This window comes from Pseudorasbora parva, chromosome 11 (genome assembly GCF_024679245.1).
Source record: "Pseudorasbora parva isolate DD20220531a chromosome 11, ASM2467924v1, whole genome shotgun sequence".
Taxonomy (NCBI): Eukaryota; Metazoa; Chordata; class Actinopteri; order Cypriniformes; family Gobionidae; genus Pseudorasbora; species Pseudorasbora parva.
Window position 1 is genome coordinate 23,468,639 of NC_090182.1, and position 26,718 is coordinate 23,495,356.

The window sequence follows — 26,718 nt, forward strand, 5'->3', positions numbered from 1 at the left end:
TCTTCCTAAAAAGAATCATCTTTTGTGATTTTGTGCAGAAAAAGAAAGTCATACATGGAAGGACATGAGGGTAAATAAAAGATGACTATTTCATTTGTTGGTGAATTATCACTTTAAAGTCAGATTTAGTGTCCAACAAAACAAGCAGAACAAGAGATGACTTCAAAAAAAAAAAAAAAAAAAAAAAAAAAAAAATATATATATATATATATATATATATATATATATATATATATATATATATATATATATATATATATATATATATATATATATATACATACATTTTTGGTGTGCTTTATTGACACTGCATGAAAAGTGGGATTTTCGTCCCCGTAAACGGCCGGAAATCTCCCTGATTTTCGACAATTAACGTCAGTTTACAGCCTGTGAACGTCGCGTTCGTCTGTGCCACATATTGACGGAAACGAACCATGACGTATGTGGAGATTGCGGAGGCATGCTGGCGCCGGCGCTAATGGCTCTAATTAGCATATGAATAGCAGCTCTGGGCGGCGCCTTGCCGGAATGGCTTGAATTTCCTCACTCAGTATTGGTTGAAACTACTACATTGAAACAAGAAATATCACTCGTGATTGGTTGGCAGATCTGTTACTATTGGTCAACCTGGGTAATAAATTAATAAATTTAAACCCCCAAATTATAATAATTTTACACACACATATATAAAATTATGATTTGCATATTTTTTAATTGTATACATTCATATTCATGTGATATGCTATTATGTTTTATATTCATGTCATTGTTATCCTATGGACTACGCTATTATAACCATCAAGGACATTCATTTATTGAGGAAAGGAAAATATGCCAGGGACGTGCAGTTTATTCAAAGAAAGAGCTTTATTAGAACAAACACACAACCAAATGCAAAACGTTTGAGATCTGCCCAAACAACAACAGGAAGCTCACGAGAAGCCCAAAATCCTACAGCACCATGAAGTCTCTGTTTTCCGCTTCAGAGCTGTAGGTAACTAGCGCCATTCTGTCTGATTTCAGTCCATTTTTCAGACGTCTGTCGTGCGTTGCCCTGTTCTTTGGAATCGCCTCTAATCTCGATTGCAGCGTGGCACAGAGCTCGGCGAGCTCCTGGCTGGTCAAACAGTCCACCCAGACACCGCGCGAACGATGCAGTCTTCCTCATCAGACATCAGGTCTATGGTAGCGCACTTCCAAAGGCCCACCTCATCCTCAGCTAACACACTCTTTCTTGCTTGTAGCAGCTGTAAAAACAAACAATAAAGACAATCAGTATTGCGCGATGTAGCCTACTGCGTAAAATGCACCTGAAAAATAGTCACACTGACCAAAAACGGATCTAATCTAATAAATCTTACCCTCTTTCTTCTCAATCGACTCCGAGCTGAACTCCTTACAGCTTCTGCGTGCGATGCAAGAACTGGATGTTTGTACCTCCTGCGTACTGTCTCTATGTCTTACATGCAGCTGGAAAACAATTAAATGAGTGTTATGACGAAGTTGTGAAGACGGCGTACTGCTGCCTGTAAAATGACCAGAAAAAGAAAACACTTTTATAAAGCAACTTACATTTGTTCTTTTACAAGGCTAATTTCAGCTTGTGCTACTTAAAAAGCTTTGCTTTAGGTTACTTTAGCTTAGATAACAGTCTTACCGCAATCTTAGGACTGGTCTTCTCTTAGGCACTCGTCTTCTCTTCTTAAAGTTAGTATCTTCCACACAGTTTTTCGACTCCAAAGCAAGCAACCTATCGTCTATGGACAGCAACCTGGAGATTACTAAAGTTAACTGCTCGTTAAAATCGGCAGCAAGCTGACGAGATAGCCCAATGATTGCATTCAGCTGTTTCTTCCAGCCGGTGTTACGGATCAACTGGGGATCATGTTATCTGGGGACGGGCGCGTGCACGCAGCTAGTTTTACCTGGATTTACAGCAGATGTTAGACGAGGACAGATTCGTCACAGCGGATTTTCCACTGAACAGATTTAAAACGCTTTCCACATTATTGGTAAATGTTTGCATAATATCAGGCTCGGTGTTTTCCTCTGTCGCTGCTTTGCTGTATGTTTCAAACGCAGTTTAAGGGGATTTTTAATGTGGTTTCATTTCACAACACAGACCACGCCCACATTTTGTTACATTCTTTTCGATGAAAGTCGTATCCAATGACAATTACATTCAATAAATTACATTGTGTCGTATTAGTATCGGAATTTTTATTTTATTTTTAATAACTATTGTTTTTGTAATTTGCTTAGGGTATTTTTTAAATTATATATATATATATATATATATATATATATATATATATATATATATATATATATATATATATATATATATATATATATATATATATATATATATATATATCCTAACTAAAATAACTCATAGCCTGTCATATTACCTTTCTCATATTAGCCTATTATATTCTATTATAATCTATTATATTGCCCACCTGTACATCCCAGCTGATATACAAGATTTGGGGGGTCATTCTGCATTTGAAAGTTTGAAAGGGTTTTAAATCTTCTAAATAAAGTAAAATGATTCAAAATCAAGTAATTTATATATGCCAAAGTCAACTTTAAACATATACAATGTAATTTCCAAACAGCAAAATTGTGGCCAGTGAAAATGCTGAGTGGCTAGTAACTTTGGAAAACCACTAGCCACAGTGGCCGGTGAGCAAAAAAGTTAATGTCAACCCCTGTATATATATATATATATATATATATATATATATATATATATATATATATATATATATATATATATATATATATATATATATATATATACACACACACACACACACACACACACACATATATATATATATATATATGTAGTGCCGTTAAAATTAATTTGCGTTAACACGTTAATTTTGACAGGCAATGATATATGATATATAAAGTTTGCTGATGTATGACGCCGCTTATTAGCAGGAGACCGCAATGATTGGTAAAAGTTGCGGTGATTGGTCAAAATTGCGAGTCGCACTGAATTCACGGGGACTGATTGCAAATGACACACAATAAATAATCTAGAATACTTTCATCAAATATATAAATTCAAGCTTAAGTCTAAGATTTTACAATTAGGCTATACTGAGCCTGATCTATCTAAGAGATTTTCTTAGAAGGAAGTTAATACCTTTTAGAAAAATGTCACATGGGTTAAAACTCCTGCTACCCTGATTTGCATTTGTATAGCTCACAGCATGTTCATTTACATGTTAAAGCCTCCCCTGGAGTTAAGGGAAGGGGGGTCTTGGGGGGGACAACTGCCAAGCAAGGCCCACGTCAATTTCTGACAATTCACGGCAGTTTTCGGTGTCGCCTGCAAACTGCCGTGTACAGTCGTAAACCTGATCTTCCACGACAATCTACAGTGCCGCTTACTGACGAAAATCCCACTTTTCATGCAGTGTGACCTACCATGACCAAGCATCAATATCTGACGAATTGGATGTGAGAACATGTTGCATGAACAGAAGAAATGGAAAGATAATCAACGGAACAGGGAACATGTGTGAACTAATCAGGAAACATGACAACTAATAATGAGTGAGAACTCAACCAAATTAAAAAAAAATCCAGACAAAAAAAAATAATTAAGGAGCCATTGGCTCCTATAGGGAAACAAAAAAGGAGACCAATTATTTTTTATAAGTGCCACAAAATAATAAACACGTTTTAATTTTTTCATGTGTTGTCACATCTGCCCTTTTATTCATTTTCATTTTATTGCATTTTCATCCATCACTTGGCCACTGAGAATAGTTTAGCCTCCTCCTAATGCATTCTATTACCATTGTTGTATGTCTTGCACACACCTATTCATTGTTTCTTCATTAGTAATATCTGAAAGGTAAATTTAGTGAAATGCAGCTCTTTACATGCAATTATAGACAGAGATGAATTTCATTTTTAGCTATTTTCTTTCCTTATATAGAGTAGACAACAGGTTACATAAAAGTATAAGGATTATGTGAACGGTCACGGTTTCAGGATCGGTTAACTCAAATATTGAGTTATCTTTCAAGTCTTGTGCTTTAACAGACAAACTCACACAAGAAGTATGTCAACATGCCCATCTTGATGAGTATCCTTGCAGACATAGTCTGTACATGCCTTAAGTGAACTGTATACAGTCTAGAAAGACGATGCATATCCCTGCATTAGGTATTAGAGGGGCAATTGCCTCTAATGCTGTCTGTTTAATGTCAAACAAAAGATAAGGACATCACTCACTCCTCTTGATTGAATAGCTTTTGTAAGTTTAATAAGGATTAAACTTTAATTTACACATGAGCGAGGTCAAGTTAAACATTTTAGTTTCAATTTTTTTTTATACTGTGCATTGTTGCACTGTGCTAAATAAATATTTGCATAATTTGTAATTGATTTATTATTTGAAACTTTCATATTAATTTATGCAATTGCAATGCCTTGATTTTTAGTAAAGTTGCACAGTCAGAGCCATAAATGCAATGGTACTAATAATTGGCATAATTTATTTTGGTGTTTCGGTTTTCGGCCTTGGTTTCCTCTTTTTCGGTCTTGGCCAAGAATTTTAATTTTTGTGCATCCCTACTAACAATGTTCTGCTCGGTATGTTGTCAACACGCTTCAGAAGATGCCAGAACTAATAGTTTCATTGTCGGGACTAAAAACCTAAAACTGGAAGCCTGGTGGACAAAAAAGTTAAAGGGTTACTTCAGTGATTAGCATATGGCTTTATATTAGTAGAAACCCTGGAGTATATTCGAATGATTGTGCTCCCCCTCCTCATATCCCCCTGAGAAAAGAGATTTATGCACTTTATTTCTGGAAAAATTCCTCCGATGACACAAATATCGTCAATTTGCATCATGGGAGGAATTTTTGGCCAGAAGCTAAAGACTACAGCCAGGAGAGTGAGCCATTTCCACATGTTTTCAACTCGTACATGGGGGGTGGGATCGCACTCAGAGCTCAGCTCGCAGCTGCAGGCATTCATGGAAACGGTGCGGGCGGAGGAGCAAAGTGAGTGTTTCAACTTCTCAAATTAATTCCTATGAAAGTTAAGCTTCCAAAGGCATGAACTGAAAACGGGCCAGACTGAAAACGCACTGAGAATCTATGCCGCAACTGCTGTCGCGTTTACCTCAGCTCTCATCACGAGAGCTCATTCAGCTCATCACGAATGTATATGTAATTTGACTCCTGCAGCTTTTGAACAGACACGTTCAGTTTTTAATTGTAGTGTCTGTTCTCTAACTGAACTGATTTTATGAAAATGAACGCGGTCACGGTGGGAAAGTGAAAATTATCCAGTAATCTAGTAGCGGTGGCTTTGGGAGTGGCCTTGTAGGGCAGCGAAGCATTCTGGGAATTGTTGTCTTTCATCCCCATGAGACAAAAATACATTTTCTGTCTTTTCTCAGTCTAGAAAGGACCAAATTTAAAAAATAATTTCACATTTCTACTACATTAATGACCCAGTTTAAATACAGATTCATCTTCCCAGTGCTGAAGTATCCCTTTAATTTCCATCCCTGGTGCATTTGATTGGATATTTGCTCATATCAGCACGTAGACTCACAGGCTCACTTTAAACAGAGCCGAAATAAACGTTTGACATTTAGAGAAATAAACATTTAACATTTAGAGAAATATTTTAAACGGAAAGAAATATATATAGTTAATTAAATGCAAAACCAAAAAAAAACACAATTCACAAGCACGCATTGAACCGTGAGTGCCGTACTGAACGGTTCAATATTATATTGAGTATTGTGGCATCCCTAGTGAACAGATATATTTAGAAAAGCTAAATACCCCTTTATATAATTCATTTTCTTGCTGACTAACGAGTATAATGAGCATTGAAAGTCTTTTCTGGGGTAATCTGGATATGATTGTTCTTAAGCTGTTTTACACAGGCTCTTTCCAAGGTCGAAATGCTGAGTAATCAATCTGTCAGGCCACATTAAAGAGCGGCAAAACTACATTTATTGCTTGTATTTCACAATACACAATTCATGAATACAATTTTAAAGCTGAAAGTTTGTTAATTATTTACTGAAATGAACAAACACTTTGAAAGTTACATTAATGGTGACAGTTAAGTACAAATTTTACTGCGACTATGAAAGGCTGAGCTACAAAAAATTTTAAGTTCAAGCAGTAAAAGAAAACAGCAAAGATTAAAATATATTTCACATAATCCATTTCATATCCTGGTGCTCGTACCAGTTTTTTTTTTTTTTTTACTTCAACTTTGCTGCATGTCGTCTGATTTTATTATGTCAACACAACAAAATATTTTTTTATTCTGCAATTGGCACACAAGAAAGTGAACTGTTGATTGTGTTTTATAATAAATGCAATGATTTTCTTTTTTTCTACTACCCCAGTTCCTTTTATCAATATTACAAAATGGCAAAAAGACAAAAAAAATATTTCATTTACATCACAATGTTTGAAGATTTCCCTCTCATCATAAAACACAGCCATCTAGGCTCACAGTTGGACAATTAGAAATACCAAAAAAGGTCCAATTCGATTTCTCAAATTGATTCCAGAACAATATTGTATTTATAATTGAGAGCAACACTTTCCAAAAACCCTAAAGCCCAGATCTGAGAAAGACACTCTACATATGTGCTGTGGGATTCAGAAAAAGCATTTTGAAGAATTGCAGAAGTGCTCCATTTTTTTTAGGCCATCAAAACCTAATCCTGCTATAAGCCGATCAATTGCATTATATATAGCTACAGACTGTAACCTTTAAGGCAAAGTCCTCTTTCTGAACCGTAATAGAAAAAGCAGAACAGACAAAGAGACAATTTGACACATAGTAATTATCTCTATCAGTCTTGTGCTGCTTATGAAGCTAAAGCTGCACTGGCACTCTGTGTGACCCGTTTTGCCTGTATCACTCTGTACTTAGACCAACAGACCAAACTCTCCTGCCACCCAGAGTAATGAGAATGCATCAAACACAGGCCTCATCAGCTTTTCCGTTTGAAGTTTGCCTACAGAAAAAAGAAGAAAAAAAAACTCCTGCGAAAAAAACACTTGGATGGCTTGCTGGCCATGTGTCGATTATATCTGATTATTTTACATTGCAAGAGAGACTCATTCAATCTCTAAGCTGCCACAGATGGTTGTACACTTCTGGACACTCCTGCGATTTTGGGCATTGTTGTGGAAAAGTGAAAATGCATATGGAAAACAAGCTGGCCTTGGTGTCTATGATCAGTGGAGCAAACACCTTGATGTCATAAAGAAAGGTGGGGAAATGTTGGCAGACGTGACAGATGGTTAGTTAAGCATCCTGCCGATGGATGAGGGACGGCTATACATGGATACGCATACCTAGAACTGCCTCTGTCTACCCCTCTGGGAGTGCCAAGAAGTTTCTCACCAGACTGAATCATTAAAGTGTATACAGATCTTGTGGATTCACCATCATTGCACTAAATGGAAATGTGGAGCAGATATTAACTGCACTGCAAGGGAAAATGCGGTCTCAGTTCTTAAACATCATTATAAGATCAGAGATTTCTCTCTGATCTTATAATGATGTTTAAGAACTGAGACTGCATCCCTCATTGGCCTTAGGGGGTGAGAACATATACACACAGAGCCTATATACACTCCTCTCATGTGAAAACACACTGCAAACACCCACACACACAGGGGCAAGAGAAAGAAAGACAGAGAAATCTTCACAGGCACTGAAGATCCTGATAGGGGTCATTTATCCTCTGATAATAGCGAACAGGCCAGACAAAAGCAGGGGGCAGCTGGGTTTCCAGGCTATTTCCTGGCCAAACGAAGAGCTTCTCTAACTTTTGTTCACAGTGATGACTTTTGTCACAACGTCTTTCTTGGCCAGACTGTAGAGGCTTCTAACATCCCTTACAAGAATACAAATTAGCTCAGGGTTCTTTTAAGGGGGAAAAAGTTCTAACTTTGAAATAAAATCGGGCTTATACATACTAATGTTTTGATGACAATCTTTCTCTCTTTTTTATATGTGGAAGGTCTCCAACATTGATTCATTCTCTTTACAGATTATATTCATTTAGTCATGAATATAATCTTTCAGCTCGGTGATTGGTCTCGTCTGGTGATATAGTGTTTTATTCAGAAAAAGAAGTTCCTACTTTTTAACTTTTCTGTTACTGGATGAAAATAGTTTTCCACCTTTATAAAAGTTTGAATCAAGTACGAGATCCAAATTAATATCAGAGGGCAACACAATTTCACATGAACATCCAGTTAAAGCTTATGGAATGCAAAGAATTATATGTAGTCACAGCACACTGCTGAAATTTTGTTTTATTGCCTATATTGAAAAGACTCTTGTTTGGATCTTACCAGAGAAGCTACATTTCAGACTATGCGATATATCTTCAAGCGCTTCATTAAAAATGTATCATCTTAAATGATAGAAGCAATGAATATGGTTTATAGCTAAAACAGACTCTAATATATGGCTCTCTACAGGGGTAGTATTTATGTCTTTAAAAAAAAGTGAGAGAGAGAGAGAGAGAGAGAGAAAGAAAGAAAGAGAGAAAGAAAGAGAGAGAAAGAAAGAAAGGGGTAGATATCCTACTTAAAGGTCCCGTTCTTCACGATTCCATCTTTCAAACTTTAGTTAGTGTGTAATGTTGCTGTTAGAGCATAAATAATACCTGTAAAATTATAAAGCTCAAAGTTCAATGCCAAGCGAGATATTTTATTTAACAGAAGTTCCCTTTCAAAGCCTACAGCAAACGAACTGTTTGGACTACAGCAGGAAGTGCAGGGATGTAATGACATCACTAGAACCGTTTGTTGACTAACCCTCCGCCCACAAGAACACACAAAATAGGGTGCGTGGTCTGCGCGCATTCAGCGCTAGCATCTCCCCGTTATGGTAAGAGGTGGGACCTTTCCGGGCAAAGTGCGCTAAGCTGCTGTCCAATCACAACACGGGAAGCGCTGGCCCAATCAGAACTCGTTACGTATTTCTGAAGGAGGGACTTCATAGAACAAGGAAATCATCCGGCCGTTTTAGGACAGAGGAAACAGCGCTGTACAGATAAGTAAATTGTGTGAAAAATACTGTATTTTTTTACATGAGAAACATGAACTCATGTTATATTGCACACTGTAAACATAATCAAAGCTTCGAAAACACGCAAAGAATGGGACCTTTAAAGAGAAAAATTCTCATCATTTGCACACACGCATGTTGTTCCAAACCTCTATGACTTTCTTTATTCTGTGGAATTTGTTTTAGACCTCGAAAATATCGAATGTATAACTTTCACTGTTTAAAATAAAGACTTTTTTTTCCTAATAAAAGAAGATATTTATAAGACACAAAGGTTTGATAATGTGACTTTTTTTGTTTTGTTTTTTTTTGTGAAAAAACATATTGCATATATTAAATATTTTTCTGCATATAACCATTCAATCAACTTTTTCAAACATAACAGGTGCTAGAAGTCCTTTTCACCCTGCATCTGAGCAGCTCTGAAAACATTACCCAAAGTATTTGTACTGTTGCTGCTTTCTTTTCAAAGGTTGTATTGCATTGCAAATGTGCAATACAATGCAACAAATCGATACCATTGCAATGACATGCCATGCTGCAGTCAATGAGATTGATTGGCTTTACAGCATCAAACATACACAGTATAGTCAATTCATCCACATACAAAAAAAACAGTATAGTTTAATTCATCCACATACAAACAAAAACACAGTATAGTCAATACATCCACAATGATTGTGGAATTCGTCGAATAAAAGGACAAACTGATTAATTTTCAATTCATATTCGAAGAATATTTTATAATAATCAAACACTTTTTAATGATATAAATGTAGTCATCAGAACTAAAACTGTTGGTAACAAAATATCAATGCATATTTGTCATTTAAAGGGTTAGTTTAAATACACCGATTCATAATTCAGCTTTACGAAGCGGTATTTTGAAATCGTCCATCACTAAGCCATTATTTATAAAAAAAAATCCAAAACTTTTCTCGTCGTTTCTTTTAATTATTGTAGAACCACCGTAGTGAGATGGACTTTGTAGCGGCGTCTTTAGTGCCTTTTATGGGTCTTGAGAGAGGAAATGCCATTGGTGTCAATGAAGGCTTTTCTGAGCCATCTGATTTCAACAAAAATATCTTAATTTGTGTTCTGAAGATGAACAAAGGTATTATGGGTGTGTCGAACGGCATGAGGGCGAGAAATTATTGACAGAATTTACATTTTTGGGTGAACTAACCCTTTATTTGAACTTTGGATTGGTGGTGCTTAAAGGGTTATCTCACTCAAAAATTAAAATGATGTCATTCTCACCCTCATGTTATTCCACACCCATACGACCTCTGTTTATCTTTGGAACACAGTTTAAGATATTTTATATTAGTTCGAGAGCTTTCTGTCCCTCCATTGAAAATATATGTACGGTATACTGTCCATGTAGAAAAGTAATAAAAACATCATCAAAGTAGTCCATATGTGACATCAGTGGGTTAGTTAGAATTTCTTGAAGCATCGAAAATACATTTTGGCCCAAAAATAACAAAAACTATGACTTTATTCAGCATTGTCTTCTCCTCTTCTGGGTCTGTTTTCAATCCGCGTTCGCAACTAAGCAGTGACGCTGCCGACGTGTTATATGCTGCGCCTGAGCTTTGTTTATAGTCTGAAGGAGATGCACGCTATAAACAAAGGAAGACCTGCATTTTTTTTGCTCAGCCATATTTATTTTAACCAATTTTTAATTCTGTCATTAATGACAGAATTCTGTCATTAATGGCAGAATTTTTTCTGTCATTTATGACTTCATTTTTGGGTGAACTAACCCTTTAAGATATTGTTGGTGTTTCTTAAAAAAAAAAAAAAAAAAATTATACTAGTAATATAATAAGATAATATTAATACTAATTCTACTACTAATAACAATATACAACGCACTAATGAATGATGAGCTCCTGGGTTCATGAATATTAAATCACACTGACAGCATTCGCTCAAACTGTTTTGCTGAAAAGATGAGTGCCAGCCAATGAGATTGCCGTTAGCGCATTAGTTCCGCCCACTACCAGAAAAAAACAGCACATCTTCTGCTTGTTCTTACAAGCTGAATAATTCTAAATTAACTGCGGTATTTTGACAGGAAAATACAACAAAGAATAGTATTAACATGTAGCGCGCCTATTCTGCGTGGTATGTAAGACTCTCTGAGAAACTCACACGCGCTCATTCAGTGTTCAGCAAGTGAAAATATATCTATGCTAATCTTATTCTTAGCCTCTAACACACACACTGACAAGTAAAATCCAAGCATTTATTAGCCAATAGCTAATGATGGATATTATTTAGTTGCCCAGAGTGAAGATTTACTCGCATATGCGGGTGTTTTACTCGCATTGTAGAGGGTTGTGTTATAATGCAGTATCTGCATTAGGTACGAAGAAATTCAGGCTTTATATGGGTTGCCAAAGAAACATCTCAGAACAATTTACAGTCAGCCTCAATGAAGTCTCTGAGGAAACTCATCCCACACCTTTAAAAGTGCCGCTTAATTGTTACAGTAAATCACACTGTCTCACATTTGCATGAATTCTTTACACGGAGAGGCCTACAGTAAGAGACCCTGGACTACAGATAAATAAATCTGTTTGCGTCAAATTTATAAAGAATATTTTTATTGTCACATTTTTATTAAAATATGTGTAAATTTATGTACCACTGATGTTTTAAAGGGTTGATCTTTCCTAAGATACTAAACACTGACTGTACAAAATGTAGGCTGATCATTGATAAAAAATGCCCTTTTTTCATTTTAACACCCGACTGACTAATAAATAAGCATAGTCACTCTCCAGAGTTGTCTATAACTTTATATAATAATGAATAGTCCCTCTGGAGAAGGCTAGCTACATAGAGCAGTACTATAATACAGCTTTAACGTGTTTTGCATAGCAGACTGGAGAGATTTCAGGAAAGATGGAGAGAGATACAGAAGCTGAACGACTGTGCAGAGAAACTTGACCTCATTCTCTTAATGGAATGCTGTGAAGCAGACAGCCCACTCTCAGCTACATCATTATATTTTGACTCAAACGGACCAAGTCCCAGACCCAACCCAGCATAGAAGAAAAATAGCTTTCAATATGCTGGTCAAATATTACTGCTCACCTGCATGTCTGAATCAGACAACTATTTTTTTATTTTATTTTAAAGCACAGACTATTTTGCAGATACATACAACAGGGAACTAGTAGGGTACAAATGACACATTCAGTAGGTTCCAAAAGAATGAGACACCAGTTGAAAATGTTTAAAACTATTTCTAATAAAATTATTATTTTTAATTACAAATTATGCATATTAAATGCTCATATTATATGCTTTTAAATTATTATTTTTTTATCCTAGATTTTATTTTCAATGTGTACTCAGATGTTTGCACCCCCCTGGGTTTATTCACTAAGGTGTACTACACTTGGGTTTAATCTTTAGTCACAAATGTGTACATATTCATATTATAAACTATACTTTGACAAGAGCCTCTTGGAAATGAATTCTTATTATATTTTCGCACTAAACGAGGAGGTAGCAACAGTAAATAGTGTCTAATGTGACGTAAATTGAGTGTGTGCATTTCAGATGCGATTTCCTTTGATCAATGTCGTGAACACCAAACATGAGACACTGCAGATCATCCATTAGAAATGTTTAGCCTACAGTGAGTAGGATTACATTCCCTTATTTTTTCCTTTCCTCCTTTAAAGCACACATATCCATTCTGTCAGAAATAAATACCGCATGGCAGAATAAACAAATATTTTAAAACCTTTACTTTTCTTTTTACCCTACTAATCTTGCATATGTGGCCAAGTCTGTAGCGAAAATATAAAAGTACATTTTTTCTAAAAGGCACGGCACAAAAAAATGTTTTATCTTTTGAAAGCAAAAACAAATAGATAAATCACAACAATAAATATATTTCCACCACAGAAAAAAAAGCTATTATGCGTCCTCAGAAGAAAAAAAAATCAAATTAAAATACAGATGTATGTGCTTTGAAATGCATGCATTTCATATATAGACAATTTGCTTTTTCAAAGACATTCCCTAATCCACAAGGCATTAGGGTTTTCACCGCACACCAATTTGCACTTCAAACTTCAGTGGGCCCCTCTTTATCCACTGTATAGCGTTTGTTCACAGGCCCAGCAACACCCTGTGGATCCGCACACCAATATGAGTTACTTTAACAAAGCCATCTACGATTCGGCACAGGCCCAGAGGAAGTGTCTAGCAGTTCTCTGCACCGCTTGCTCATATGCTTCAGGAAATTATGTTATTTTCTCTGAAATGCCTACAACTCCCACTGTGCCCCTTAGGCTGCAAACATAACCAGTCGATCCATTAACATTGTCATCTTAACCAGTCATTGGCAACTGATTGTTAGCTCTAACCAATTACATCCGAGTGACTCAAGGTGACTTTGTCTTGACTTGCTCAAGGGTATTTTTTCATTTTTGCAGTTTTATGTCATCAACATTTTTCTATAAGGGAATTTTGGCCAATTTACTAATGTAAGGTTACATTTGAGAATAAAACATAGGAGGACTTACCATTCTCCGGATCCGATCTGTTATCCTGCTCTGTGTCTGTGAGTGTTAAAACAGAGTTGGACCGGCTAGACAGTCGCGAGTCCCGTCTGTGTGACTTAACCCATAGCATGGCGCAGTCGGGAGAAATGCCCCCTGCGTTCTGGATATGGTCTGCTCCGCTGAGCTGAGTATGATGACTGAGTCCGGTCTCAGCGCAGAAGCTCAGACCACGACGAGGAGCAGGGCCACATATCCCAAGCTGCCGCAGTGACAGACTTTGGCCTGCAAGATTCAAAGTGCGTACTTAATACAGAAAGCGTATGCAGAACATGTAGTAAAAAAAAAAAAAACTGTAAACTTGCTGAAAAAAACACACGCTTTTTAATTATTTATTCTTGCACTCAACCTCTTGCAGTATACACTTTTATACTAAAATATTTCCTCTTAAAGATCCTGTTAATGTTTGAACATGAACTTCTGTGGCAATGCTTCTTTTAAACCAGGGAGACATCATTGTGTTTTAAATGTTTTACGTCTGTGTAAAAAAACTAATTTCATTGCAGAAAATCATTCAAGAAAAATAAAAAAATAAAATAAATAACGATTAAACACTACAGAAATGAGCAGACAAAAAAAGAGAAAAGTACTATTTGTGTTGCAAATGCTACTTGATATTTTTATTGTAACCTTTTCTTTTTTTAAAAACGATTTTAGATAATGGTGAATAATGGTGGCGTTTTTCATAACAATAAAGTCACAAAAACAGTATTAACCTTATCAATACATACAGAACACAAAAGTGAGACTGAAAAACCAGGCGAAACTGGTAAACAATAACATTCAGACAGTTTTCGGCAGAACAAAATAAAATATTGATTAACTAGACATTCTTTTTAATCTTGAAATGTACCTATAATTAGGTAGAGGCAGGGAGTTTGTTTTCAGTTTTTATTGAAACAGATGCAGCATCAAAAATATAAATTCAACTATTTATGTTAATTAAAATATGAAGAGAAAATTATACCTTATTAAAAATGGCAACAAAAAAGAGTGATAAAAAGTCTAGTCTGATCAATGTTTTTAATAATTCATTAATATTTGATTCTCAGCCGTTTGCTTTTTTGTCTTAGGCTTATTTAACATACTTCTTACCTTTCTTTTTTTCATCAGGTAAATTTCTGTTCAGCTTAATCTGAATGTGGTTTTAGCACTACCTCTTCCAACACAGGAAAATACGAGGATTTACAACACAGTACAAAATAGAAACCGCTCCACTTCAGATTGAAATTCACCTTGAGACTCACCACCCCTCTATTTCTTTCAGCTCTGCTTTTAAAACCATATTCTTGTACCTGCTAGCATATGCTGAGTGCTTTATGACTAAAAGCCCACAGAGTTGGTAACACATCAAAATGAATACACCGGAATTTAAATGATGAGTACTCTCATAGATACGAAACAAAATAACTCAACACAAGTGCTGACATTAATTACCACATGAGGGCATTATCTGAAATACACATTTTGAAATACTGCAAACTGTGGTAACCAATGCAGGGCAAACTGCCATGATTTAGCTGGGCTGTGATTAAAATAAAATGACGGAACGTTTGAATCGTGAATACAGGCAAGGTTTCTCTCCCTCGCCATTTGTGCCAACCAGGCACAAACACGACTGCTAATTAAGGACGCCCCCCTAAGTGTAACAGCCTAAGGTTATGGAGCGCAATATAAAGCACAATTAACCAACTAAGTGTATTTCTAATGAAATTAAATTTGAATGAGCAGTATCCTACCCTTCCCTTTAAAATGTGTCTTATCATGAGATACACCATCAAATATTTATAAAATAGTTTGAATACTTTGTGAATAATCAGCAAATGAGTGTCTGCTATGCTCTACAAAAAAATCTAAATGAAATGAAACCCAAGTTAACCCATATGCCCGACCTGAATTCAGCTGTCTAACAGAAGTGTTTTGACTGATTTAACTTAGATTTATAACTTCAAGGACATTAAAATAATATATGAAACATTGTAATTTAAAACTAGTTAAAAATTAATTGAGGGCTTACATTGCATTGCAAAAAACTGCCACTTTTTCTATATACAATAAATAATTAGGTGTTGGATCAGTTAATTTACCCACAGGATCTGACTTTTACTGATTTAGAAAAGTGTTCATTGGATGGTAAATGATCTGCAAAGTCGTTCCTTTCAGAGGTAAAATGAATTAGCTCCCCATGTTACATTGTAGAATTGAAATTAAAGAGGGAAAATACAAAACATTTGAAAAATTAAAAAGCATTTTGTATCCAGGACTATCTACTAGCACTTTTGTAACCACAGAAATAATGAAATTATTGTAGAAATAATGTTTGTTCACTGTACTGTATGTGTTTTTATTGTAAAACAGAGAAAAGGCTGAAATTCTGTGGATTTTATTGCATATCCAATCAAAAATATAAGCGACATTGCATTTTTAAATGATCAAATATGTTCTTAAGCCTAAAATTAGCTTGGAAAATATTGTCTTATTTTTATGGTCAAGAATATTTTTTTAAGGACATGGGATTTATTTTCAGGATAAGACCTAAATCTGAAGATTTAGCTGCTGTTTGGGTTAGAGCTCAAGGTGAAGTTCGGTCACACTACTGATGGTGATGTACCACAGTATCTTAGGACCCATTTAATTTAGAAAGATATAATTTATTGATCCTCACTATACAGTATTAAATTGACACCTGCTGAAAAATTTGATAAAAAATATTTTTTTCAATATATTATAACCTTTTTTGTGTATATGTCTACAGGGACATGTTTATTCAGTTTAGTGCTGCATATTGTTTTTCCTATATATATATATATATATATATATATATATATATATATATACATATATATATATATATATATATATATATATATATATATACACCTCTGTGTTTAGCATTTCAAACGTCTGTTTTCCTTTTCTTTGTTGGTTTTGAAAAACATCACATTTGCAAGCCTGAAGGACTCCAGAGTCTCCTGTCCATATGGTGAATGTTAAAGAGCACTTACCTGGAGCTCTGCATTCCTCAGTGTCCCTTGGCACCATGTCTGGCATACGATGCCCATAAAGCCCCTGGGTGGATGGGTGTTGATCAAAGGCCTTCAGCGTCTCACTGGAGCTATAGGATTTCTGGGTAAGGACAGATGATGAGCCGGTCTGACGGCGGTTGCCGGGACCCTCCCTGTAGCCCTCCCCCTCCTCTCTGTCTCCTTCCCTCTCCCAGTCTCTCCCTCGTTCTCTCCTGCTCCGAGAGAGAGAGCAGTAAGGACGACGCTCCTTCACCTCCATGTTACATTCATGCTGTGTACCTCCTTTTTTACGATTCTCTCTTGCTTCTTTATGTTCTAGTTTACTCTTTTCAAGTTGTCTGTCTTTCTGTGCACCTCTTTCTTCACTCTTAGTTCCACTCCCCCTGCTTAGAGACACAAAAAAAACACTGCTTAGTGAAAGAAAGAAACCGGTAAAGAGGGGAATAAAAGAAAGAAACAATGCTTTAAAGAAATGTCACTCCTGCTTAGTTCATCAAGTTCATTGTACAGCCTTAGAAGAACAATTAGTCACGAAGACAAAGTAAGAGGGAGCGAAACAACTAGTTTTTTTTCTGATAACATTGTTAAACCATATCATTATTTTCTCTAGGTTCGTAAACCTTATTTCTTCAACACTGCTTCTTCTTCTTATAATTACAGACAAAAAGAATAATTACTTTTTAGCTTTTGAAAAATGTTAAAGGTGTAAATTTACATTCTACAATCTCTAGTATATATATATATATATATATATATATATATATATATATATATATATATATATATATATATATATATATATATATATATATATATATATAGGAAGTAATGACATTGAGGATACTGGATGAGATTCGTCTGATATGAGGTAAAAAAAATAAAAAATACTGTTCGGTTTCTCGCAGTTTCATGTTCAATGTGTCGCCACAAACCACAGGGTTTTAATATGGATTCGTATGTCTATGTGTTTTTTACTCTTATAGTGGCTCCCATAGAAAACACCCCATTTACATGCATTATAACGGTTGGAGTTAAAAATATTACTTTTTTTTCTACTGAAGAAACAAACACACCTACATATCCTGCGGGGTAAGATAATCAACATTAAATTTTCTTTTTTGGGTGAAATAGGGGTGTCCCCGACAAAGGATTTACACATATGAATCAGAATTGTTGAATCTTTCTATAGCCGACTGATAGTCGAATCATCTGTGTGTGTGAATGGCTTGGGAGGGGCACGACACTAGTCAGCAGAAGGGTAAAACTATTTTTATTAGGGCCAGGACTTGATTAAAAAAATGAATCTAATTAATTAGAGGCTTTGTAATTAATTAATCGAAATTAATCGCATTTTAATTGCATATAAATATTTGACCTGGAACAATGAGAAGTAATTTTTCACATGGATTTTTAGTATACCATTGAATAATTACTCAATACATAAGCTTAATCAACAAAATATTATTTATTTATTTCAGTCCAGCAGACCAGTGCAATGTTTGCCATTAAGTGTAGCAAAAGAATATGTGATATTTGAGGCTCGATGTGCTGCGGTGATACGCAAATTCCTTGTTATATAGCTTGCACACACCCATGCTCTTGTCGACGCGTCCATCCTTTCGTTTTTTTAAACAAAATTTCCCATCCACGGGGCCGAGCAGAGCGGTCTCATCAGCTTCGTTCATGTGTTGTTGTCGTGACTCGTGAGCATAGACTGTAAAAAAATAGCTCGTGAGGTGAGCGCTAGTTGGTGTTCCAGTATAATCGGTCCGTCGAAACTCATTCATTGAAAAACGTTCCGCGGTGCAAAAATAAGTGTGGTTAAAATTATGTTAGTTATTTTTTTGCGTAATTAATTAACGCGTTAAAGTCCCGTAGTTAATTAATCTTAATTAACGCGTTAAAGTCCCGGCCCTAATTTTTATTTTCCTTTACACACTGCACACAGCAACAACTTTAAATAAAGCATCCAAAACTGCCTGCCAACTGACAGACGAACTGACAATGGCTCTCTTATTTAGCAGTGTTTTTCCTACATTGAAATTTTATTGGTGGTCGCCAAAACTAATTTTTGTCCCACCAAGGCCTTATTTGATGAGTTATTGTGATTTATAAATTGATGTAGTTGACTAATGTGCATAACAGGGCGCACGTTAACTGAGTGACAGAGAATGAGCAGAGAGCCCGCACTCTGTGTCTTCAAAACAATCATCTTCTTAGCTCTTTCTCACTCACACATATCAATCAAAATCAACTGAACTGACACAATAGTAAAAGGTCGGAAGACTGAATCGATGTTCCACGTGGTGCATTTGCACAATATTTCCCCTGAATTACTGCTGGATGTGAATTGTGCTCAAAAACGCACCTCTTTTAACAGATGTTTTGCACACACAGCTGACATAAACTACACTTTCAAATAAACTAAAAAATATCCTTAAAGTGTTTTCTGTGATAAGACAAATCTTTTGCGTTGTTTTAACGGTCTGAAATGGATTCACACATAACTTGTCCGCTATTGTCCAATTCGCGAACTATGACTCATTTGAACTGATTAATTTTAATGAACTGATCTGTCCAACACTGAACTCATGAATCAGAGTGTAATCATTTACTCACAACACCTCTGAAATGAGAATGCAAGTGTGATTACCCCATTAAACAAGAGTGGTAAGTAAGAATTAGTCTTAATAATCCACCGTCTTTTCATGTATTTATTTTGAGTTTTTATATTGATAATGTGTAGTAAATTATCAAAAAAAAATGGTTTAGACTGGAATAAGGTGAAACCAGAACAAAGCATGTTGTTGATAGCCAATCATTTTATTAAATTGTATATGGTAGATAATTAGACAATTTTTTTATTAAATATGTAATGCTACTTTTTAATGATTGTTGCCAAAAAATAATTAATCAGTAAACCATGCAAACTGTGTAAAAACGAGGAACAAAAGAAACAAACATCAAGACATCATACATAATGAGATATCAAAATTAGATGAGCAAAAAAAATAAAAATAATTTGCATTTATTTTACATTAATTGTCAGTATTGGGCTCATCACGCGGGTAGGTACTTTTACTGTGTGTGTGTGTGTGTGTGTGTCAGGGATGGAAATTAGCACCCGCCACCAGCCAAATGCGGGTGATTTTGCGTTGTGGCGGGTAAACTCGCTTCACCTACTGGCCACCGTGGCGGGTAAATAAAAATAGCATACTGTTTCCCCTCTTTATAAACTGTGTTCAGTGAATGCGAGTGCGGCCGCACTATGTATGTCCGAATATGACCAGTCGTTTTCGCCGTCATTACCCGGATGTAGTGCCAGAAGACGCGAATAAGAACTTGCACGCGCTGAGAGAAGATCCGTCACTGTGCATCATCCGAAAGCGCGCACACGTCTCACAGCACGCAAATATTGAGTTCTTTTTCAAGTCTTGTGCTTAAACGGACAAACTCATACAAAAAGTATGCCAACATGTTCATCTTGATGAGAATTCTAGCAGACATAGTCTGAATATGCCTTAAGTGAACTTTATACAGTCGTGAAAGATGACGCATATCCCTCTATTAGGTCTTAAAGGGGCAGTAGCTTTTACTGCTATGTTTAATGTCAAACAAACGATAAGGACATCACTCACTGCTCTTGATTGAATAGCTTTTGTAAGTTTAATAAGGAATAATCTTTCATTTAAACAGTTAAATATGCAGTTATTTTACATTTGATTACTTTATTACATTTCTGTAGGCTAGTAGACCTGTACATTATTATTTAATGTACACATGAGTGAGATCAAGTTAAACATTTTACTTTGAATTTTATTTTATACTGTTTGATGTTGCAATGTGCTAAATAAATATTTGCATAATTTGTAATTGATTTATTATTTGAAACTTTAATATTAATTATTGCAATTGCAATGCCTTGATTTTTAGAAAAGTTACTCAGTCATAGCATTAGCCATAAATGCAATGGATAATTGGCATAATTTCTTTTAGTGCTTCGGTTTCAGCCAATAATTTTTATTTCGATGCATCCCTACTGACAATGTTCTGCTCGGTATGTCGTCAACACGCTTCAGAAGATGCCAAAACTTGTAGTTTCATTGTTGGTACTAAAAACCTAAAACTGGAAGCCATAAAAGAATCATCCAAATGCCACATCCAGGTAAAAAAAAAAAAAAAGAGAGAACATAGAGCCCTACTCATTTAATGAAATGTATATCAGTTCATGGTTTGTGTGTGTATAAGAGTGAAAAAATGTCAGTATTTCATTGAGATTTGAGATTAAATAAACAGCTTAAGTATTGTAGAGCTTGTAGTATTAATTTTTCACATGCAGTTACACATTGTCGGTTAAAAACAAGAAAGTGGCTGGTAAAAACATTGAGTGGCTGGTAGATTTTGAAATCCACCAGCCACAGTGGCCGGTGGACAAAAAAGTTAATTTCCATCCCTGGTGTGTGTGTGTGTGTGTGTGTGTGTGTGTGTGTGTGTGTGTGTGTGTGTGTGTGTGTGTGTGTGTGTGTGTGTGTGTGTGTGTGTGTGTGTGTGTTTGCAAGCATGCGTGCGTGCGTGCGTGCGCGCGTGGATGACCATGTCCAACACGATCTCATGGTCATGCGTATAAATAGTACGAGTGTGAAATCTCGTGGAATTGATACGCCAAAATGAGTTTTTGCGTGCAAATGCTATGCAGTTTTTTGCGTGCATATGATGCGCACTTTATGGCGTGCATATGACACACTTTTGGGTAGGTTTAGCCTGGTGGGGTGGGGGGTTCGTATGTATAATACGCCATAAAGTGCGCGAAAAACCGCGTACCATATGCACGCCAAAACTCATTTTGGCCTATACATTCCACGAGATTGCAAACTCGTACTATTTATACGTATTTTCGTGAGATCAGGCTCCCATGTCTGGTCAGCCACCCCTGAAGACCATTTCTAACCCTGGAAAGACCCTGTTTAGGTTTAAATAAAATGTAATGTGGATAAACATTCGTAAAATGTTTTCTCAAAACATTTTAAAGCCGTGATCGAAATACAGAACATCACACAAATATATATAAAAAAAACATTTTGATAAATAAACCTAAAAAAAATACCTCCCTAGAAAGAAAAAAAAACATTTTGAATGCGTTTGCATGCACGTTTTAAAGTCGATTATGCCTAAAGGGGGTCGCACATCGGATGTGAAGCTCAGCGTCTTTAAAATATTGAGCACCCCAATATTGCCAAAAAAGTATGATCCTCGTTTCATAACACCAGCGAAGATCCGACTGTGAGATCGGTGGTCGAATCCTCGACTATTCGGGGTCACACAATTGCTTTCTTCTGCTGAAGAATGTAAGTAACCAAACAGTTTCTGGTCCCCACTAACCTACATACAATGCCCATCAACTGTTTTGATACCCATATTCTTCAAAATATCTTATTTTGTGCTCAGGAGAAGAAAGAAAATCATACAGGTTTCAAACAACTTGAGGGTGAGTAAGTGATGACAGACACATTCATTTTTGTGTAAACTATACCTTAAACCTAAAAAAATATATCTTCTTTTGCGTTCTACAGAAGAAGGTTTGGAATGTCATTAGGGTGAGTAAATTAGGAATTTTTTGTGTTTGGGTGAACTATATCCCATACCTCAATCATATTGAAAAAGAATTCAACCCAGTCCTCCACAAAAAGAATAAAAAGCAGCGTTTTCAAACAAAGGCAAAGTCAAACGAAGTGATACTAAAAATGCTCGCTTTCATTGCACTGGCTTTGTCAGGAAAGATCCATAGACACTTGTAAGCCTTTAGTAGGTTTCCTGGGAGTTTTGTGCCAAAACCGTTCAACAAAGCTCTGGAGAATTGCTTGAGTTTCACTAGTGTGTGAGTTTAAGGATATTCCAGGGCTTCTTCTCTAGTGTCGTCTATCTTATCTAGTGGAACAGTCTACACAAAAAACGCATTTGCCTAGAGACCCCACTGTCGGTTTAAAGAACTATAAAGAGGACAAGAGAAACAATGAGGATAATAAAACACTGTAGGAGGAAAGAGAGGAGACTAGGTCAGCATTACTGCATGCAGCCACAGTAATGGGATACGATTGGGGTAAAATAAATGATGTGCCGGTATCAAAATGCTCCTGTCAGAAAAAGAGAAAGTGAGCTATAGTTCACTAGACATTATTTCAGCGAGATAAATGAAATACAGTTGTCTTTCTAGAACTGGTCATTTTACTCTCTTGTGTGAGTGTTGGGCAAAGGCGCAGTGGATTGCCTGAGCACACCAGCAGAAACCCTCTATCCTTCATTGCATTGGACAGCACCCACTGAGTTATCCTCCGGTAACACGGCCCCCGTTTTCGGATCAATTTAGATTAGCTAGGGGCAAGGGAGGCTCAGACATACTAGTCTAGCTCTAAATGTCCTTAAAACTGGTGTCCAAGTCTATAAGATTATCATCGGTTACATTTCCAAGGCAAAAAGCATGATGGCTGATTAGTAAGCAATCAAATAAAAAAATGAATTTGTGCTCTCAAATGTCCTTCATTCATTAAGAGCTTGCTTAGAAATATTAAACATTTCAATCAAGAACAAATGTTGGTGGCATGGGTTTTAGCAAATATAGACTAGAAATCACCCACTTAGAAAACTTTAGAAGGAATGAGAAGCAGAGATATAAATCACAGTAGAGCTCTGGCGGTCATATCATGCTCAGGTGGGCACTGACCCATGGGGCTATTGAAAAGCAAAGACTCAGCAGTGAGCAGAAGGGCCAGTGGGAACTATATTGTAGTAAGAGCCAACCAGGCAAGAAGATGTCACTTGACTATCCCTCACTTATGATGATCTAATAGCAATGACTTCAGTAAATTAGATACCGACCATCTGGCGTAACTGAAAAGGGTGAGAACAAATGTTACTGTGGATAGTTATTAGTGACCCTGGGCTCTGTGGTTGAACAACAAAACAGATGATGAAAAAAAAAACAGATTACAATTGTAAAATATCTACCAAAATGAAAAACAAATACATTTCACTTTTAGGTAAAAAGTCTAAAGGGACAGTTCATCAAAAAATAAAGATTTGAATAATCTGTTGATCTGTTTCCCCAAAAAGGCTGTTTTGTTCATTGTAAAGGTTTAATGGATGTTAAAGATTCTTCATGGAACCATCAAGGCCAACACATGTTTTCAGTAAATTACAGAACTTTCGACTAAGAATGTATGTATTCATTTAATTTTTTATTTATGTGTCTATTTTTTGTTTGTTTTAATTCCATGACGGCAGCAAGGCTACTTCATGACAAGAACAAAGTGAATAACAATAAAAAAAAAATAAAAAAAAATAAAAAAAACTATAAGACATTTAGGATGTCCCTGAATAAAAGTGTTGTCTATCAAAAAAGTGCAATCCAGTAAAATATGTTTTTCAATGGTGCACATAAATTGCTTTTGCTGATAAATATGACAAATCAAATAATAAGGCATAACCATAGCGTGCTCATAAAAATGATGTGCCGTCAGATGGTGAAAGTACACAAGAAATGCACTGGCTTGGATGAAGAAAGGTTGAAAAGTTGGGTCTGGCATTAACGAATGTAGATAAAGATAGGAAGCTGGGCACACAACATCTGGGTCGTAGTACTGGGCTTGTTGGCTGACATTACTATGATGATCATTATTTATGGAGTTTGGGGTCAGAGGTGGAATCCGATATCCGTAGCTAGTCCCAATGAAATGTAATTACCGAACAAAGAGACTTGCTGTAGATGTGCACTTTCAGCCACCAGACCCACACTCTCACACCATCTGCAGAATACCCAATGTGCTTCAGGTAAGAAAGATGGGTCACAAAGGTTGCCACCAATTTATTTAACCATGGGTGACTGCATTGGTTCAAAGTCAAGGTGCCTTATCTGGTGGTGCTCTCAGTTATTGTGAATCCATTAGGTGTGCACAAACATCATATACAGCTTTCCAGAAGAGGACAGATCATTCAGAATAATTCAGATAGCACTCAATGAACAACAACAAAAATGTGAAAAACCAACAACGAAAGGATTTCAGCGAGTGACTCCACAGTAAACCTAAATATGAATTTAATGCATATGTACGGTAAACAGGATGTTAAGTTAAATATGAAATGTGTTTTGTTATGTGTGTTGATAACATGGTAGCTCTGTCCGCCGTCTGACCTTGGCTTAGACTAGTTATTCATTTCTATATCAATAAGTGACAGATGGAATGGATGAATGCCACGAAAATAAGTTATATGAAATAAACACTTTTTTTTTCAAATCTAGGTCTGGTCAAGATGTTTTTTCTAGGTGCCATTAAAGTCATTCAGAATGTACATATGGTCCCTTCCTTGTCCAACTCCAATGGCTGTTAGTCACTTTCATAAGAAAGCTTCATCTAAAAGAAGCAAGGAATGCATATACCAAAGCCTACAATGACACTTACCAATAAAAACTAGAAATGTTTCCATGCTTTTGCCACAAAATTACATTTTATTATCTATGGAAAGCACATACTCTTTTTCTCCCGTTCTCTCTGCTCTCCCACTCAAATACACACGCATACAAATGGGGACACACTCGCACAGAAACGTGTTTTCAGCACGAATCTGGCGATTTTATCAGTAAAATATCTCAGCACTTTAAAAGCTACATGACATTTTCTCCTAGCGAGGTAATAACGGTGCTGTTCTTACAGATTTGTATCAAGGTTATTTTCGTAAACGAAAACTGAAACTAAGACTAAAACTATTGGTCAAAAAACATTTTCGTAAACTGAAATAAAATTAAAAAATCTGAATAAATAAAAAACTAAAACTAAACGAAACTAACTACTCTTACTAAAAAACTAACTGAAATAAAATAATAATTAGCAAAAATAAATATTCGTTTTCGTTATTAATAAGCCCTATTTAATGTGGTGGAAAATCTGACATCTGACTGGCGGTTGAGCGCGTGTCTGTATATTGCGCTAGTGCGCGTGAAGTGATCTGAGGAGGAGATTAACCGCTGTCCTGTGACGGACGCGTGCAGACAGGCAACACATCGCCAGTCCTAAACAGAAGTTCACAAAGAATCGATGCGTCCGTGGCAGTGAAATGGGAAATAACACAAGGTAATGAGATGCACGTTGAACTTCTTTTAACTTAAGCTCACTGTTTTAGAATGCCCAATGCCGTTTCTTACGCGACGAGAGACGCAGGCGCAAAAGTCAGCAACTAGTAGAAAGTAACGTTACTAGCCTACTGTGCGTTTGAGATTTCATGTTTGCATAATATTGACAGGCTCAAAGATGTTATCATAATCATTTACTACTAATAATATATTGTCTGTGTGGAGACATTTCCCCACAAAGTAGGGAATACCAGGACACACACACACACGTTTGTTTCACTATATAAGTGAGGACATTGCATAGACTTCCATTGATTTTATATCAGGTTAATGATATTTTCTATCCCCTAACCCAATCCCTATCCCTAAATCTACCCATCCCAAGAACGTGCAAAACAATAGATTTAAATAAAAACATGTTTTGGCCGATTTATAAGCCTTTTTAACTAGTGAGGACCAGTCAAATGTCCTCACAGCCAGTTATCATAATATTTTACTAGATAAGTGAGGACATTGGTCCCCTTTACAATTATAACACAATACACACACACACACACACACACACACACACAGCACAACAGTGTGTGTTGGCTGTATTCAGATGACTTTAGCTGTGGTCTTACACTGCTAGCCTACCTTGTACTACTGAAGAAATTAAAATAAGCTTTTAATTGTTTAACAATATTTCATCTTTGTTATGAATGAGTTTGTCTGGAATTTATAATTTTTACTTTTATATTTTACGTTGCATTTATTTTGTTCTTTAAGATAGGCTAATACTCAGAGGATCTATGTCAAAAATATCAAATATAATTTTTTAATATCAAAATTTAATTTATTTCATTTTTAATCTCCAGATCGTTGTTTGTATAGGTCATAGTT

At 36.0% G+C, this 26,718-nt stretch overlaps 1 protein-coding gene across 2 annotated transcripts in view; it reads right to left on the minus strand.

Annotated features, from left to right (window-relative positions):
- The window catches only part of si:dkey-237h12.3 (teneurin-3), a 174,619-nt gene that overhangs the window by 130,306 nt on the left and 17,595 nt on the right, over window positions 1–26,718 (minus strand). For both annotated transcript variants that reach the window (XM_067457431.1, XM_067457432.1), the window contains exons 2-3: window positions 16,695–17,101; window positions 13,654–13,914 (exon numbers count right to left, since the gene is read on the minus strand). In XM_067457431.1, coding sequence (XP_067313532.1) covers window positions 13,654–13,914; window positions 16,695–17,101 — 668 coding nt within the window. The remainder of the gene's footprint in view (window positions 1–13,653; window positions 13,915–16,694; window positions 17,102–26,718) is intronic.